Source organism: Pelmatolapia mariae, linkage group LG6, assembly GCF_036321145.2.
Source record: "Pelmatolapia mariae isolate MD_Pm_ZW linkage group LG6, Pm_UMD_F_2, whole genome shotgun sequence".
Classification (NCBI taxonomy): domain Eukaryota; kingdom Metazoa; phylum Chordata; class Actinopteri; order Cichliformes; family Cichlidae; genus Pelmatolapia; species Pelmatolapia mariae.
Genome location: NC_086232.1, coordinates 35457652 through 35476235, shown reverse-complemented (window position 1 = coordinate 35476235; position 18584 = coordinate 35457652). Strand labels below are relative to the sequence as shown.

Below are 18584 nucleotides of genomic sequence, written 5' to 3'. Positions count from 1 at the left end.
GTTGTCTGCTGGGTTTATATCGTCTGTTTAGGCAACACTCAGTTGAACAACTTCCTCCCAGCTGGAGTTCTGATTATACACCTGCTATTTTCTTTTTGTTGTTTTTTTAAGCAAGTTCTTTATTACTCTTGTCATTAGTCGTCTGATTCAAAGGCAAAAATGGTTTTATTGGATACACTGCTTTCAGTTTAAAAATAGACATTTCTCTACAAAAAAGTCATTTAATTGTGTTTCCAATTTATGAGCTAAAAGAAACATTTCCTGCTGTTGAAGTTTTAAAGATCCTCTCGGAGCCAAATTAGTGCTGAAGGTGTTCAAGTAAGAGACGACTGCAACATCGGTGGAGAGGATGTGAAAACAGAATCTGTGGATGTAGTTAAAACTGGTTTCCACTGATTTGGATAAGCCCAAGATTTATTTATTTATTTATTTTTGCCCGGGGGGGGGGGGTGTAAATAAAACTACATTCTGCTGATAGACTTTAAAACTGCAAACTTGTGCAATGCCTAGTTTATAGAAAGACTTTATTGCTCAACTGATTCAACTTGTAGACTTCATCAGAGCACTGTTTTAGGATAGGTGTGGCATAGAAAATTACAAAGCCACCAACACAGCCACACACTGTGTTGGCACCTCCTATGATTGGCTGGATATGCGATCATTTGGTTTTAGTCCAATTATTGCTTCTGGCACAAGGGTGTGTCCGACAGACAACCCAGACAAGACCGTATTTGAGCAATGAACTGCGTACGTATTGTTTGTCATATGTTTTTATGATCACCCTGAAAAAAAATCAACAAGTTGAAACACATTAGAAATAAAATATAAATGAAGTGTTGCTGAACTTGCTCCATGCACCTTGGCTGCAGATGAAGTCGTGCCAGGAACTTCTTAAAAGCTCGGCTCAGTAATGCACATCATAATCTGGACAGGTGACACCCTCTTAAGCACTGTTTCAGCACTTTAAAAAAAAAAACAAGTAATCCGAGCCAGACCCATCAATCATATTTCAGTAATTTAATTATTTTTGCTTTTGCATAGCAACTGTGTGATTTTTAGTTTCCTCCTCACCATCGTTACTATGCCCATATAGAAAATATATTAACACTTTCATTAAACTATTCAATGAAAACAGATACATCATGCACACAATATGCACAATTATAGTAAATGTGAGTGGTGAGCTCCATAAGAACACAGAACAGATAAGGACTGATAATATGTAAGATTATTGCTTTGATTTGAAACTTAAAGCTATCCTCTGTTATAGGACAAGAGTGATTAGAGAGAGTGTGTGATACTTTACAACATTTAAGAGTTATTCCATTTGTTCCACGTCTGTATATCCGGTGCCTCTGTGTCACTTTAGTGTGTAAACACATGCAATAGAGAAATATTGTAATAGTCATAATTTAGAAAGAACGTCATCAAATTTTAAAATCGCAGCTGCTTGTTGTGCATATCTGCTGCTTTCTTGAGGAAACTGTTCATTAGCACTTCTTGTTTTCGTCAGACTGCAACATGGTGTACCTTTAACGCTTTCATTCGTATGTGTAGTATAAAAAATAAAATCTCACATTTCCCACAAGTCAAGTAATTTTGCATCAACACTTGACTCATTCTGCTCAGTCTATTCATTAAAAGTATTTTAGAAAATGTGTGTTTGGGGTCGGTATCTTTAAGTCACTGCTACTTGAACCTTGGACCGCTGTTGAAGCTCAGAAAATTCATCCACGCTGGCGATGAGCTGCATTTGAGCAGAGCGCTCCAAACAGGTGGGAAATCTGTTTTCTGTCTATGTCCACCAATGCTTAGATCACATTATCAAACATGTGCATGGACTGCATGATGTTCTCATCCTGAAAAAGAAAAAAGGGAAGAATTCTGTAATTTCAGCAGCTGTGGAGGTGGATGTGTAGCTGCACTGCTGTTTGAAAGTTAGACAGATATTATTATTAACCTTCTGACACGTCTCCAAGAACTCATCCATCGTAACCACTCCATCGTTGTTCTTGTCCATTTTCTGGAAAAATGCAACAAGTTACAAATGATGATTTAACTTTTAAGTAACTAAACAAGTTAATTCATGACCCCAGTCATAAATGAAGGGATGTGCAGATGTGACATTTGTAATTATAAAATCTACCTCTCTTACAACTTTTCACAGTTTTTACAGGCTCTGACCCATTTGTGCTGAAAATAATAATGGAAAGTTCTGTGGCATAATTAATAACAGTCAACCCCGTTAAGGCTTATCATGACCCTATATTTAACCCAATAAATATAGCAATATGGCACAAATAGGAACATTAACTATGAAAGTTTAAAATGTATTGACCCCATTCTCCAAGTTTAGTTTTACCAGGTGCTAAAAGTTCTTTCACATATTTGCAAAATCTTTTAAAACCTGCATTGTTTACATTTGTGTTTGTGAGCCAACTAGACATTTCTGGAAATGCTCCAATCTTGCAGGACAAAAATCCTTTTACCAGATGACACAAAAAACAGGGATTGGCCTAAAAAAATCTATGTTCTATAGTAACTCTAGGGGGTACCTTAAGTAGCCCAAACATCATAGCTGATGTGAAGTCCATTCTACCTCGTTGCCTTTGAAAACCAGTCCACATTTCAAAAGGACTCAGAAACAGTAATGGAAGCTGGGGAAATTTCCAGGGGAAGTAAATTAGCACTGGGCTGCCACTATGGATCATCACTGAATTCCTTTCAGTAGGTCCTCCCATAATCATTGACGTCAGGGTTTTTTTTTTTCTTTTTGCAGCTTTCTGGCACTGCCAACCACCCATTTTCACTGGAAGTCCATGGAACATGTTCTAGTTTAATCACCACTACCAAATTGCCGGAAAGGTGGATTCCTGCTTATTTATGTTGTGCACAGGCATGAAGATACGCCTTCACCTGCCTTCACTCACATGCAGGCAGGTGACACCATGCAATAGTCTTCCTAGTAATTGAGAGCGGGCTGTAACTTGGTAAGATATACAGCAATCTATTGAAAATAGTTCTGGTTTTATTAGATCTGAGTTAAGCTTTTGAAAATGTGGATCACACAATCTTATTAAATAAGTCTCATCAGGCAGTGGGTGTGTCTGGATCAGCATTAGACTGGGTAAATGCTGCCTCATAGACAAAAGTTTTTCTGTTACTATCATCGGTTTAAACCCAGAAAGGGCTGCCTCGAGATGTGTTGTTCCATAGGGATCTGTTTTCTGAGCTATACTGTTTAGCTTCACATTTTTTGCCTTTTGGACAATTATTTATCATTTAAAAGCCCAATTTAGAAATAAAAACATGTCTTTAAGTTGGGTTATTTTTGTGTGTATGAAGCAGAGCAAAAGCAAAAATATTCAAATTCATAGATATCCACTCTCTGACGAAGCTGTCTGTTTAACCCACAGCTCCACATTTACACTAATGGGCACAACAGTGACACAGTAGATAAAGTAAATGCTTTACCCATCACTTTCAGTACATTCTGACTCACTTTGAGTTCAGTGTTGGAGATGTGTGATGTGTGATCTGATTATTTGTGAGTTTTACCTGAAAGAAGCTGTCAACATGCTCTTTCGGGGCACTATCTTTCATGTGGGGGTATGTATACTTCCCCATCATGTCATAGATGGAGTGCATTATTTCTGTCATCTCCTGGAAGAACAGACAGAAGGAAAATAAATATGAAAAAGACATGAGCTGCCAAAGTAATAAAAAGAAAAAAAAAACAGGCAGTGATTGGTTGGTTTACCTCTCTGGTGATGCAGCCGTCCTTGTTGATATCATACAGATTAAAGGCCCAGTTGAGTTTATCAGTGATGGAGCCTCTCAGGATGATGGACAGACTTATAACAAAGTCCTACAGCAGGGAAAGAAAACAGGCAGTAAGTGAGAGAGAATAAAAAGTGAAGACCACAATAAAGACGAAAAAGGCACAGACAAAACTTTGCCGTATTTGCTGCATTGATACTATATTTTATGTTTTTTCAGTTCCAACCCTGTGTTACTGACACCCACAGAGTTTCACCAACAGAGTGAAATCATTTTAAAAAGTAATGAGATTTATACAAGATTTGCACCAAGAACAAAGCTTTATGCTGCTTTCTTCCAAACTCTAAGAAAAAGTATAATCAAGTAACTACACAGCATAGATAAAGAAAAGGACAGTAAAGAAGATGAAAAAGGAAAAGGGAAAACATCTCTGTGAGCTGCAGGGAATGAAAGGAGGCTTTGAGGTGTGTATCTCACCTCAAAGCTGACCGAGCCATTGTTCTGTGTGTCAAAGGCTTCAAACAAGAAATGTGCATACATACTTGAATCTGCAAAAGAGAATATAAGAAAGCAAGTTACTGTAACCGTGCACGTCAATGATTTTGTGTAATGACAGCCTAAAATGACATAAACAGAAAAATATGACAGAAACAGAAAGAAAAGCGACATTAAAGATGTGGACAGGTAATTAAATGTGCATCAGTTAAGAGGTAATAGTGTTTTGAATTGTGCTGCTCAGTTGTGGGTTGTATAAAACACTTTGTAAACATGGAAAAACATGCAAATGCATTTTATCTATGCACAAATTATATCAAGCACAATTACACAAAAAGTCTGATTTTAAATGTATTAATATGTGACTGCAGATTCAGTTAAACACAGATAAACACAATTAACAAGTATATAAGCACTGTGCAAAGGTCTTGAGCCACCCATCATATATATTTGGCTGGGAAAATGGGAAATAGATGTAACAAGGTTTTAAAAAACATGTGCAAACATATCTGGAAGTACAGAGTTTGTGCAATTCTAACGGAAAATCAGTATTTGGTATGACCTTCAACTCAGCCTGAACTCTCCCAGGCAAGCTTTCCTGTAATTGCATTAGGTAGTCCTCAGAAATAGTTCCCCAGGCTTTTTGAAGGACTTTCAAACCTCTTCTTTGGATGTTGGCTGACTTTTGTTCTGTTCTCTGTCATAACGATCACACACTCCTTCAGCAATGCCGTGGTCCGGGCTCTGGGGAGGTCAATCAATGACTGATTGTGTTCCATTGTCTGTTTTTCTATTCAGGTAAGCTTTCACAGCACTGGTAATGTGTTTGGGATCATTGTCATTGTGAAGAATGAAGCTGTTGCCAAGCAGATGCTTTCCAGATGATGGATCAAAATAATTCATAATTCCATAAATTTTGACAAGATCCTCAATAACACTGACTGAAATGCAGCCCCAAACTATGACAGAGCCTCCAGTGTTTTACAGAGAGCTTTAGACAATCACTGTTGCACCTCTCTCCTGTCCTCTTCTGTACATACTTACTACATTCTGAACCCAAATTTTCACATTTTAGTCCAGTTCTTGTGTAATTTGGCATACCTCAGCCTTTTTTTCAGTATTACTTCCTCAAGAATTGCTTCTTCACAGGCAGCCTTTCACTGAGACCATTTCTGATGAAGCTTTGAACAGTATAACGATCAGCAGAAGGGCCAGATACATCTCTCAGTTCCTGTTTCAGGTTGATTGATTTCAGAAAGTGTTCATGTGCTGTAGACTTTTTAAAACAGTCATTTCCAGTCAGCCATTCTTCATGGTTTTAACAAAAAATTAGTTGAGTTAGATGCCTTTAACCTTTAAACAGTTCATAGGTCAATGTTAAGTAGCTTTCCTCTGTAAATGCTCAGGACTGAAAATGAATGAAAAAGTAGCTAATGCCCAAAGAAAAGCTTTGAAAGACCTTCAAAAAAACCTGGAGAACTATTGCTGAAGACTGTCAGGGACCTGGATCTGAGGGACCCAGGGTCCATGAGCAGTGTGGACTCATTACATGTGTTTTTGCTGCACTGTGCTGCTGTTCCTGTGTTTCCATGCTTGTATGTAGAGGCCGGTGTGTGTGTGTGTGTGTGTGTGTGTGCGTGCGTGTGGGTGCGGCTGGTCCGATAGGCCGGGTGACAGGCACCTTCAGGCCTGGTGGGTGTGGCCCTGCCAGGTGGCTGGCCACACCTGAAGATCATGCCACGCACCTGCAGCTGATCAGCCTCGTCGGGGGAGCTATTTAAGAGTGTGATTGCGCTCTGTTGCGTGAAACTCCATGTCACTTTTCCTAGTGAGCCAAGTTTAGTGAGTGTATGCTTGCTGTGGTTAAGTGTCCTGACGGCTGCCTCTGTTATTTCCCCCAGGAGGAGCGTGGAAAACGAGAGGGCAGTGAGCACGGGTTGTGCAGACGCATGGGAGCGGAGAACACGGAGCACGGACTTTGGGAAGAAGACATGGCACGGGAGTCAGGGGAGCGCACGGGGATTTATTATGTAATATTTACATTACTGTAAATAAACGCACTGCATTCATCGCACAAGAGTCCTGCGTTTGGGTCCTCCCTCCCCATGGTCTCCCATTGCAGACAAAAGACCGCTTAAAAAAAAAACAAAAAAACATTAATAGTCTGGTGCCTTGGAAGCAAAATATGAGAGGTGGTTCAAGACTTTTGCACAGTATTGTGTTTAATTTGACCCTGCTTTAAAGATGAAAGAAGTGTTTATAACCACAAATGTGTATGTTATTTGTCACTGTCATAGTAAAGCAAAGCTGAAAGTATTATAATTTGAATACATATTTGAATTGAACGCACCTAACCAGTTCAATCCTCAGTGAACACATTGAAGACACATGAGACAGAACATTTCCTCCTACCTAGCTCCTTAGAAAAAAATCAAATAAAATGTAAAACATGAGATAAAAGGAAGTGAGTGTGACTGACCTCCCTGAGGAAAGAACTGGGAGTAGATGCTTTTAAAAGTCTCCTCATTCACCACACCGCTCGGACACTCCTGTGGAAATCATAAAATTATTATGTGGACCAAAAAAAACCCTTCACACATACTTTCCAATGCACATAAATAGCACAGTAGAGCCGCATCATAATTGATGGTTTTCAAGTATTGCGCATTCATTGCAAGAGGAATGATCAATGATTTCCAGGAAACGTTGACTGACATTTTTGAATCCCCGGTAGAGGACCTGCAGCTCTTTTTTGCTGAATTTGGTCTGCTGTACAAGACGGTCAAGGCCCTCAGGTCTGTAACACACTGTCGATAGTTCACCATCTTCAACTATGCTCCCTGCATTGGAGGAATGAAGACAGAAAGGAAACAGTTTCTCTTTGAACTTCAACAGAGTGTCCCTGAAATGATGGAAACTTTAGAGAGGAAAAGGCAAAGAGACTAAAAATCAATGTTTTGTTTGTGTTTAATTTAATTGATGTGGTGTGACAAAGTGCGTGTCCTAACACTTGCTTTGATCAACTGAAGAGCTGGAGCCAGAACGACAGCAGGGCAGCAGTTTGAGGAAGCGCTGCTTTAAGGTCTTTTTATTGGGTTTGGATGGAGGATTACCTGGAATGAACCAGATCAGACCAGAGATTAGAGGCAGACACAGTGGCCCACAAAGTCAGTGCCATGCTAAATGGATAAAACACTGGGCAAACTAGACTCAAATACTTGGAATCACTTGTGTTGTATAGAAATAAGTTTGCTGACCTGGCTTTGAATCTGTGTGACCCATTACATCTGTTGGGACAGGACCCAGCAGAGTCGAGTCTCAAGTCCGAGCTCCTCTAAGATACAGAAATCAGCTGACAGATTCCTAAATATTTAACATTATTTAATCTCATTTCTCTTTAGATATGAAAAGAAGTCGTGTTTGTGTAATTATTTATTTAACTATAAGGTCTCTTTAAATATAAATTAACTGGTTTTTGGAGTCAGCAAACACAACAACGGATTATCTGTCATTTGAAATGTTTAAAATAAGTCTGTAATACTAACACAGCGCTGCAAGCATTGCTGACAGTGTGGTAAGCATTTAAATAATATAGCACTTTTCTACCCGAGCACTCAAAATGCTTTATACAACATAACATTCACACACAGATTCATTCAAGCACCTTTTTCCTTTGTGTAAGTGCTTTCTATCTAATGTTGTTCACACACTGATGGATGCATCAGGAACAACTCAGGGTTCAGTATCTTGCTCAAGGGTACTTTGGTGTACAGACTGGAGCAACCGGGGATCAAACCACCAACCTTCAAACTGTAGATAACCCATCCTGTCACCTCAGCCGCAGCCACCGCAACCCTAAAAACTTAACGGCAATGCTGCCATAATGTTTAGCATGTTTACTGTTTGAGTTTAACATGTTAGAATGCTAACTTTTGTTAATTGTTACTAAAACAAAATAGCCAATAGAAATCTTGGGCAAATTCAAATTGTGATGGTGCTGCTACGTGAAAATTCAGAGAACAACCAAATTCTTTATGGTTTCATAAAGCTATCTTCTTCATTATCTTTTAAAACCTCTATATTTTTGACTAACTCATTAAAAAGCTGTAGCATTAATTTAGACACATTTACCCAAAATGTGATGTTCCTGTACCGGTGGACCTAAAATAATGCCGGGTGAAGTTGTAGTAAAACGGATAGAGGTGACAAGGACCATGGATAAAGTCTGTATTATTGCAGCTGGTGCAATAATAAGGCCAGACGACATCATATGACACAACAACACAACTTTGTCACTTAACCTTTTTAAGAAAAACATTCAGAATTAACTGCAAAGTACTTACAACTGATCTGCTTTGTTTTAAAAAACGTTAAAACCTAAATGACTAACTGAAGGACTACAGTTTAAATTACCATTTATTTTAAACAGTCAAAGATATCAGACTACAGAAACCATACAACAGGGTGCTAAGAGAGGAACTGTGGTACTGCACGAGGAAGGTACTCCATGTAAGAGCACAGCGAGACAGGGGTGGGGTCACAGTAGGAATGACAGATGGGTTCAAGGTGGGGGTGGGATTATATCAGGGTTCAGCTATGAGCCCCCCTCTTGTTTGTAATGGTGATGGACAGGCAAACAGATGAGGTCAGGGAGGAGTCTCTGTTCGGAGATGGCATTGGGATCTGTAGTGAGAGTAGAGAGCAGGTTGAAAAGAGACTTGAGATGTGGAAGTATGCGCTGGAGAGCAGAGGAATGTGGATGACCTTAAATAAACCACTGAAAATCAACAGACAGCACAAAATTGAGGTGAGGAAGAGAGTGTAGGCAGGGTGGAGTGGAAAGAGATGGGTGTCGGGGGGGATTTTTAACAGAACGGTAGCAGCAAGAGTGAAGGGAAACTTTACAAGACCTACTATGATGTGTGTGGAGACAGTAACACTAACAATAACACAGCTGGCAGAACTTAAGATGTTAAGGTTTCCTTTGGGTGTGACTGAAATGGACATGATTAGAAATTAATGTATCAGAAGGAAAGATCAGGTCGAGCGATATGGAGACAAAGTTAGGGAGACGAGGCTGAGATGGTTTGGACATGTGCAGAAGAGATATAGTGGAAAAACTGGACAAAGAACAATGAAGGCGGGGCTTCCAGGGCGGAGGAAATGAGGAGGACTACAGAGAAGATTCATGGATGTAGTGATGGAAGAGGACACTAGGGAAGGTCAGATGAAGGCAGATGATCTGCTGTGGCAACCTCTAAAGGGAGCAGCCAGAAGAAGAAGAAGAAAACATATCAGGACTTCTCAATTATTAATTAAGTCGCATGTTTGCACTCAATTATTCATCTGACAGAATTCAAACTTGTATGACTAACTGACTCTGAACCATCCCTTAGTCATCTTGCTAAAGGCCCAGGCAGTTTAGGGACCGGCCATAATCCACTGAGAACCTCTCAGTTCCCCTCTTCTTACTTCTAATGCATTTATATGGCACTTTTGCACGTCATTAACTTTGTTTCTTCTCTCTCCTCTAGTTTATTTGTTGTTCGCTTTGCCCCTTCTCTCTCTTATTGAACCTGCATTTATTGTTTTCATGTCTGTTTTTCACTGTGCCATGCTCCTCTTCCCTAGCTGCTCTTGCACCACACGACCTCGAGACCGGATCTGCTGAAGACATCTTCTTGCTAAACAAATCCACTGTTTGCAACTTCTATAAACTCTATAATCTTGTAGCGATATGACTTTGCAATATAAAGTTAATTGGTTAATTACTAATGCTGTGATTTGGTGTTATATAAATACAACTGAATTGAATTGTTAAAGGTTCTTGATTGTGTTAAGCTTGTTTAGTAGATTTTTAGCCTCTCTTTTCCAAAGCCAGACACAGAAATATTATATTAACCCCAAATAAGCCAAGGACAAGCAGAAAGTGGATAGGAGGGGATGGAGAAATCTATTCTGACATTTACTTCCTTTGCTCTGCTTGCTGCTTTTTTCTGCTTTCTTCTCTTATCTTTTTTTTCCAGCAACGACTTTCTAAACTTTAACTTTTGTCTTAGAGTTTTCTCAGACAAACCAAGTCTATTTTGTGTAATACAATATCACATGTAAAGTTTTACAGACTTATAAACATCAAGACAAAATAAAACAAAATCAAATAAAACCATTAATACATTTAAAATATGCAAATATACTATGATAAAAAAAAAATATCTAAAAAAAAAAGCTATGAAACCCTGCAAAGACGGTGAAATAAGAAAGAAGTAAACAGAAACATAAAGAAAGAAAACAATCTTAGAAATAACTGAAGCAGAAGAAAGTGACGCTAATGAAGGAAAGCGTCCTCTACTTGTTAACTAGATTACTAACATAGTGGTAGGGCTGTGGTACCATGAAAACAGACATTTAAATTCAACTTTTTTTCTTTTCTTTTTTTTAAATATTACTGGTTAAATGTAACATTAAAGAAATTTGTAAAAAATTTCTTGGAAGCGCTTAGATTTATTATAAGTTATGATAAAATCGGGATGATTAAAGGTCTAAAAATTAAAGTAGTTCTGTAGTCGCCAGAGAAAAAGATATTTTCTGCCACCAGAGGGCAGTGGTGCGTTTAAGATTGTGAAAGGCCTCCAAGTCAGATAAAGGTTGAACAAACGTGTGCAGTCAGCAGCAGCAGCAGTGAATGGCTTGAGATCAGACACAAAAAGAACTGCAGACATACACACAGTCCTATTAATCCACACACTGGAAACTGCAGAGGAAATTAAAAAATCAGGTGTTTAAATAATGATGATGATGATCATGATGATGGAACAACAAATAAAACTGTTTAACCTGTAAACTTTTTATTCACAATAAAGAGAAACCTATGAACCCACAAACATCAGTCGCTGTTAGCGGATGCTGCAAATATGAACTATAAGACGCTTTGCACATGCAAAACAAGCAAGGTGTAAATTGCAGTAATACATCCAAAGTATTAAAATGCACAGTGAAACTCTTTTCCTTTTTTGCCTGTAGAAGCAAGCTTTTGTCTTCTTTAAGCAATTACTGTAGCTCCCAGGGTGGCAGTAACCTTTCAGTGCACTTATCACGAACATCAGTGACAGTGGATGCTGAGGATATATCAATCAAACTATCAAATACAGCAGCTGCATGACCATGGAAAAACAAACAAAGCTTTATACAGCCTTTCACACAAATGCACACACACACACACACTCGCGCTGCATGAAAAACACCTCAGATTTGTGATTGAATGTGGCATAATTATAAATGATTTTTTAAAAAGCACAAAATAAACTGTAGAAAGAACAGAAAGGCTCCTTTTTTCAGGGTATTTCAGGCCACGAATACTTCCTAAGTTATTAAAAACCCATCTGAGGGAATCTGTTTGATGTGACTGTTTTACACACAAACAACACTGGAGGTTGTTCTTGCATAAAAAACAGCTACTAAATGAGCTGAAGCATGCTTTATGCTGCTTTTGTGAGTTCACAGGTTCATAAACATTAGCGGGACATTGTGTCATGATTTGAGTCGTTCACACAGTTGGAAGATGAGCAAAAGCAACAAAGCATACCTGATTAATTATTAAGCAACTGTTTACCTGTCCCATATGTGTTGCAAATGAGCACCGTATATCTGCAGGGGGTAGCTGGAGTTATGGATGAACAAAACTCAACAGCTATTTCAGCCGATGTTGACATTTCACAGTACCCAGCAGCTATTTGTCAGTTCAAGAGACCCTCATGGGTGACTTTGATCGTGTAAATCAATTTGAATAAATGCAGTCCTCTGGGGTAGATCAATGTTCGCTTTCCCATCATTATAACTATCTTTACAGCCTCTTTCACCCTTTGGTATAACTACATTTACAGCCTCTTTGAGCCATCATTGTAACTATTTAAAGCCTCTTTCATCCACTGTTTCAAAAAGCACACAGGGGGAAAAGTAAGATTCACTGAAAGAACGAAATTAAAAGTTTCTGAAGGCCAAGCTGAAGATATTTCTCGGCAAGTTTTACTCATAAAAGGTCAATAATTTTCTCAGAAACCTTGAGCAGATTTTAAGCTTTTGATGGGCCTGACGATTAGGCTTTTGATGAGCTGGATCAGGGAGATGACAAAAAACATTGAAGTGGTTGAAAATATTGACTTTGGAGTTCAATTTAATCATGAAGTGAAAGACTTAAATCTTCAAAAGCAGATTCTGATGATTTTACTTATAATAAATGTATTTTCTATCATTATTTCATGGAAAAATGGACAAACCCTGAGAGGCAATACACAAGCTATGACCTAAGGATTACTAGTGACCAACTTCTCTTTCCCAGAGTATATCTTTCACCAATTTTTAAAAAATCTTTTACAGTTCATTATAAAAGCTTAATTCATTTTTAAAGTAAAAATAATAACAATTGGCGAAAGGTGAGTTAAACCAACAACTGTGTGTCATTTAACTGTAAGCATTTCATTCTGACTTTAGGAGGCCATGACAGCCTATGCACTAAATGAACATTTGTAAGCTAATGTTGCCAGGGGCAACAGCTCCTATACTTACAATAATCCCCCAGAAGGACGCAGTTCAGATTATAGATGTCCATTTCATGAAAAAGCACTTACACACGCAAACATACTTAAGTTTGCTCACTCGGGGCTGCCAGCATCAGCTCTGCAGTGATCATATCAATAGTTTTATCTCATGAGAGGCTTTTATTTTGAAATGAAATGTGTAAGTGTTGTATATTATAGATGGCTTCAGGTGATATTTTGATCCTTGAGTATTGTATAAAAAATGTCTGAAAATGATGCCACTTTTCTCATTCAAGCACACAAACATACATATCACAAGCATGTTTGTTCACTCGAGGAAATTATTCTGTCACACGACCATAAGCTGTATATAAAAGACATAAACAGCCTTTTTCCTCTTTTGTGTTTTGTAGTGAGGATCATAATTTTAAAAATAAATATTATGCTGTATTCAATAAGACTGAAGCTGGTGACTGAATCCATAAACCCATCAGTAAAACAGTCACTGAGGTCATGGTATAAGGGAGCCAAAGGGTAATTTTCCCATAAACCTTTATATAAGAAAACATCAGTGTTCAACCATAGGACTCAGCCCCTTCTGGCCAAATAATGCAGGTTTAGGGCCCTTTTATAATGCCTATACTTTTCAGACCAAGAAGCTGTTTTCATCTTTTAGTGAAGATAAACCTTTCAATCACTCCTTGGTGGCTAACTACAGTGTAGGTCAGAAACCCCATCAGCTCCGTGTTAGTGGATGGGATTTGGGTAAAACTAAAACATTAAAGTGCAGCTCAGACAAATGTTTCCCAAGGATTATTTCTGTCATTTCAGATATTTTTATCATGATAGTGTAGGCTGAGAAGTTTATTAAAATTAGTTCTTTGAGGCTATAAAATTGGATATGATTACATGGTGGACATACTATGAATGTTTCATATTTCGGTACATCTTTATAGCCAGTCTATAATTACAACACTCACAAAAATATTTGTCCCAAATTATGACTAAGGTTAAGATTGAAACATGACATCTTCCTACCAAAACCTCCGAATTTAATTAATAAACATGTAGAAAGTTGTGAAAACTGCTCCTGGCCTTTTGGGTTTGAAAGTATTAATCAAGCACATTATGTGTTCATCAGTGAGCTTTAACACTGATTATCTTAACTTTGGACAAAGGGCTAAATGTTCACAGTTTTTATGCTGAGGTACCAAGTCCATCCATCCATCCATCAGTCACAGAGTGGATTTGTTTCTAATCTAGTGAAGCCTCAAGTTCTCTTTATTTCATGATCTTCTAGGTGAGTTTACTTCCTTGTGTTCCTTCTATTCTATATTTATTACAATCTTTAGGATTAGCTTTGTATTTTAGTTCCAGTTACTGTTTGGTATTTATGTAGTGCCTGATTTCTGCCTTGATTTCTTTAAATTCCACAGTGATCCTGATTCTTGGTCATATTTTAAACCTGTGGTTTCCTTCTGTATGGGATGAGTTTGTATGAATATCCCAGTCTTTCTAGCAGCTTTTGTTGAATTGTGCATCGTGCCACCTTTTTGCCTTCTCATGGTTTTTCCAGGTTTGTGGTGTCTGTGTTTGTATTTGAGCCTTTGAATAAAGCTCATCTTTTGTTTCATTACTTTGAGTCCTGGTCTGCATTTGGGTCCACTTTTTGAACTGAATTCTGATAAATCCATCCTTTTTCTTAACAGCTTATTCAATCCAGGGTCATGGGGGCACTGGAGCCTATCTCAGCTGACTTTGGATGAGAGATCGGGTGCACAGAGGACAAGTCGCAAGCCCATCATAGCAAGCTGCTTCCAAGAATTTCATATGCAAGCTAAGCAGATTTCCCAAACCATCAACCAATGCCTTTTTAACGGTGTTTTTCTGTGACATCATGGTTTAACTGTCCCACAGCAGCAGGCAGCCTGCACCACTGTAATAAGTGTAGTGCACAAAGTAATGTGTATCTATAATGCATGAACCAAGAAGTAAACAACATGAGGATTTCAGCAGCTTTACAGAAGAACGGTTGGACATAAAGACCATTTAGTGTTCAGTGTGAATTTTATCTGATGAATATTTCAAATACACTAATATAATTTTCCATAGGCATATGTTGCTGTTAGACAAAAAACATGGAGATGAAAGGTAGAGGCTTTGGGCTCTGCTTCACTGTTTAATAAAACACTTTGTTTGTGTCTTCTAAACACCTCTTAAAACCTCATGCACCTGTTCTCTGTTTGTTTAACCTGCTGCTGAGTGGATATCACACCTGCTATTGAGACAGCAACTATCAGCTATGAAATAAACTGTCATCTGTATAAGATCTATTTCATACAGTAGTTTAGAAACATCATATAAAAACTAAATGGTGCTGCTATGTGCGCCATATTAAAGGGGTTATTTTTACACATAAATGTGGTTATTTTTAAAGGAAAGGACTATTTAGGGAAGCTGTCAGAAAAATGACAGACCACCCTGCCAAAGCAAAGAGAGACCTGCGCGTGTGATCTCTAAAGAGGATTGTGTTTGCAAGCACTCGTGAGAAAAATAAACCAGTGAAATGTCTGAAAGAGAGAAGAGCCTCACTGATCTAATTAGGCTACGAACGCTCACACTGCTAGATGTAATTTTAGGTGACAAGAGCCTGTTTTGCAATATTTTTCTGTTCTCTTGCTTTTCACCTTCAAGGCCTACGACCAGTGTGATTATCTAAACTACAGCAAATCCACATTGAGATTTTTATCATCCTAACTACTCATTAGCGTTACTTTGTTCATATAAAGAAATCTTTTTTTTCTTTTTTCTTTTCAAATTAATGTGTTTGTTCATTTTTCACTCCTTCAGCTAATCTGAGAAGAATCGTGTTGCTATGCTGTAACCAATTAATGGCACTGATGTTTGAGGAACAAAGTCATTGAACCATTATGTCAATTATTTAATAGTAAGGTGGGGAAAGTGCCCAGATAAAAGCAGACCGGCATGATGGTGATGTCTTCTGACTGCTTGTTTAGAAAACTGAAAACAAGAAGAAAAGAAACACAGCTGAAAACCTAAAGCTAGGCGTGTGGCTGTTGCCAAATTTCTACAGTGATTAATAATAATTACTGATTAATTTTCTGTACATTAGTTAAATGAATAATTGATCAGTAGCACGGGGCCACAGAGGGGACTGCTTTCAGTTAAATTTATAGCTAATGGCTCAAATAATACCACTGTTGCTATTATTTACCCATCTTTTACTTCACATACAGTCATTTAGTTGTAAATCAAACACTAACTTCTTTACGTTAACTGCATTTATTGCTTACATTGTAACACATTTTCTTCTTGCTAAGCCATTCATATGGAACATTATTTATCTTATTATTATTATTATTATAGTTCCAACTTAAAAAATAATCAACATATGATGGAGACCTGACATTTTTAGATCTATTAGTTCACATTCTTATTATTAAAAAGTGGGGAGATGGTGTAAAGTTCATTTCAAAGGAAAATACCTGTGAGATCAGACTCTGAATAATTAATCAGATTATGCTGCTGTTTGGGGGAGCTGTAGAGCAGGGAGTTCACGTGCACAAACACTCACTAATTGTTTGATGTGGTTTGTTAAAAGTCCCACAGTCGAATATCAATGAGCCGAAGTCTTCCGTCAAACCAAAACTTTCATGGCCGCAGTGAAGGCGCACTTCTTAGTGGAGATTTGAGCCAGGCCAGCAAACAGCGCCAAATCATTAAAAAATACTATTAAAAACAAAGAAAGGCAAGAGTGACATGACGACACGCCTACCTGTGAGTGGGTCGTAAGATCTGTCCAGCTCTCTGGAGTCTGACAAACTCTGATCCTGACTCGTGGATTTCATGCTTCCCTTCCTCTCAGTTCTTTTCGGATCACCAAGCTGAACCTGCAGGATCTGTGCGAGCCGCAGTTTATCTACGACTTCAGCGCATTCACTCCCGATTGCATGTCACTTTTCTATGAGCATCAGTCAGTGTGGGCTGCAAATAAATGAACGACGGAGACGCAAAAGTCCCTGCAAAGCTCGTCTGTCTGCTCCCTGCACTCCCAACTACAGCCCTCTCGCTTCTTCGTGCTTATCAACAGCGCAGCGTCCACAGTTTGAGGGACTTCAGTGGGTCTGAGGTTCAAATGTACTGCTGACTTTAATTTTCTGCCAAACATCCAAAGTCCGCCTGCCAGCTGGAGCGTGTACAGGTGTCCTTGCAAAGACGCGAACAGAGAGAAAGAGAGAGAGAGAGGTAAACCATCAAAGCTGGGAGGAGTGATGAAGCAAAAGAGGGAGTGGCACAGCAGAGGGATGTGGGAGTGTGTACCTACTAATCTATGCCTGACTCTCTGATGGATGGTCTCACCTTGGACTTGAGCCGCTCGGCATCCTAATACTTGCGGATCAATATCCTGTCAGCTTCACGTCCTTGGGTTGGCTCAGCAGAGTAAAAGGATGACTCTCTCGTATTTCATCAAGGTCGTGAATAGAAAAAAATATTTGAATATTATCTCCATGAATGCGCACCATGGAGACGGAGGACGCCCCGGGTTTGCTGGATGAACTCTAATATTTCAGCAGATTTGTTTCCCATCAGGAACCTCTTTTTAAAGTACTCTCATGAGAAAGTACTGCCATGAGCCTTTCTGGGACATCTTCAAGGTTAAGGGTTGTCTAAGGAGCTACTGGGGCTCATTGAAGTCTTTCAATGTGTTTTAGAATCCGTTTCTCTTTCATTCTTGTAACTGGTGCATTATTGCTTTGGACAGGCATGAATTGGGATAAAAAGCTACAAACTGTTAGTCTTTTAGCACTGTTAGAGATCTATTACATGAAAGCACCTGTGTTTGAGAATCTCTGAGACCTAAAAAGATCTTCATCAATACACCGAAAACGTTCTTATGGTCAGGATTGCATATGACTTCACAGATCACTTTATCACCATTTCTTTGACTTGATTTAATGCTATAGCTGCTTTTTGTAGACTGTAGAGGCATTCTTTCATAAAGTTGCACCTCTGTGAGGGTGTAGCTTTTACAGCTGTGCTTTGAGCTGAATATCAGAGGTGGAACCAAGAGGTGGGTGAACCTCTGGCCACCAAAACAAAAACAGTAAAACAGTACTGAAGCCTATTTGAGCAATATGCACATACAACTGGAATTACATGCAGCAACTAGTGTTTCTCAAACCAAACTTATCTCAGTTCCCCACATGGCAAATTTCAATTTTGAGGTTTATCAAAAAATATTAGACTCAAAACATGTAGACAAATGTACTGATTTTCAGCGGGTATAATATTTTAACGGTTCCCCATCTCACCAGCGTAGAAGAACTTGCACTAAACAGAACCAAAGTAAACCAGAATATTGGACAAATTGAAACTCTTTACCTGATAATAGTAACATCTAAGGACTTTTTTGTAAATCTCTTGTTTTCAGAATTTTCTCTTCTTCAGCCTGAAAATAAGAAATACTCAAGACCCGGTGCCACATAACTCGAAGTTTTTGGGCTCATAATAAAACTAGAATGGGAGCTTTACAGCTTTATAGTCATTTCCACATGAAAAGCAGCACTTTTCATGATTAGCAAATGGACTTTTGCCTTTGAATCTAATTCTCTCATACACAGAGTGATGTAAGTGAGAATACCTTTTCTAGGAAAAGCTGAAATAATCCTTGTTGGGGATAAATGGTGTGGTGGAGCTTCTTTAAAGACCAGCCAGCGAGAGAGGGATTATTGTGTCCCCAGTCAGAAGACTGAT

The 18584-nt window shown here is 38.6% G+C and overlaps 1 protein-coding gene across 4 annotated transcripts; it reads right to left on the bottom strand.

Moving 5' to 3' along the window:
* Window positions 1–1012: 1012 nt before the first annotated feature.
* On the bottom strand, window positions 1013–18230 carry LOC134629434 (Kv channel-interacting protein 2-like). Of its 4 annotated transcripts, none has more exons than XM_063476756.1 (11): window positions 18213–18230; window positions 16606–17036; window positions 7286–7388; window positions 6991–7111; window positions 6755–6824; window positions 6337–6408; window positions 4258–4328; window positions 3761–3868; window positions 3559–3663; window positions 1961–2023; window positions 1013–1859 (listed from the first exon to the last, which is right to left on the bottom strand). In XM_063476756.1, exons 2-11 carry the CDS (start codon window positions 16676–16678, stop codon window positions 1812–1814), a joined length of 834 nt encoding a protein of 277 aa, XP_063332826.1. In that variant the 5' UTR covers window positions 16679–17036; window positions 18213–18230; the 3' UTR covers window positions 1013–1811. The 4 variants fall into 4 exon arrangements, with proteins under 4 accessions (XP_063332826.1, XP_063332824.1, XP_063332823.1 ...); XM_063476754.1 differs by lacking the exon at window positions 18213–18230 and adding an exon at window positions 17190–17208; XM_063476753.1 differs by lacking the exon at window positions 18213–18230 and having other exon boundaries at window positions 16606–17127.
* Between the last annotated feature and the right edge of the window lie 354 nt (window positions 18231–18584).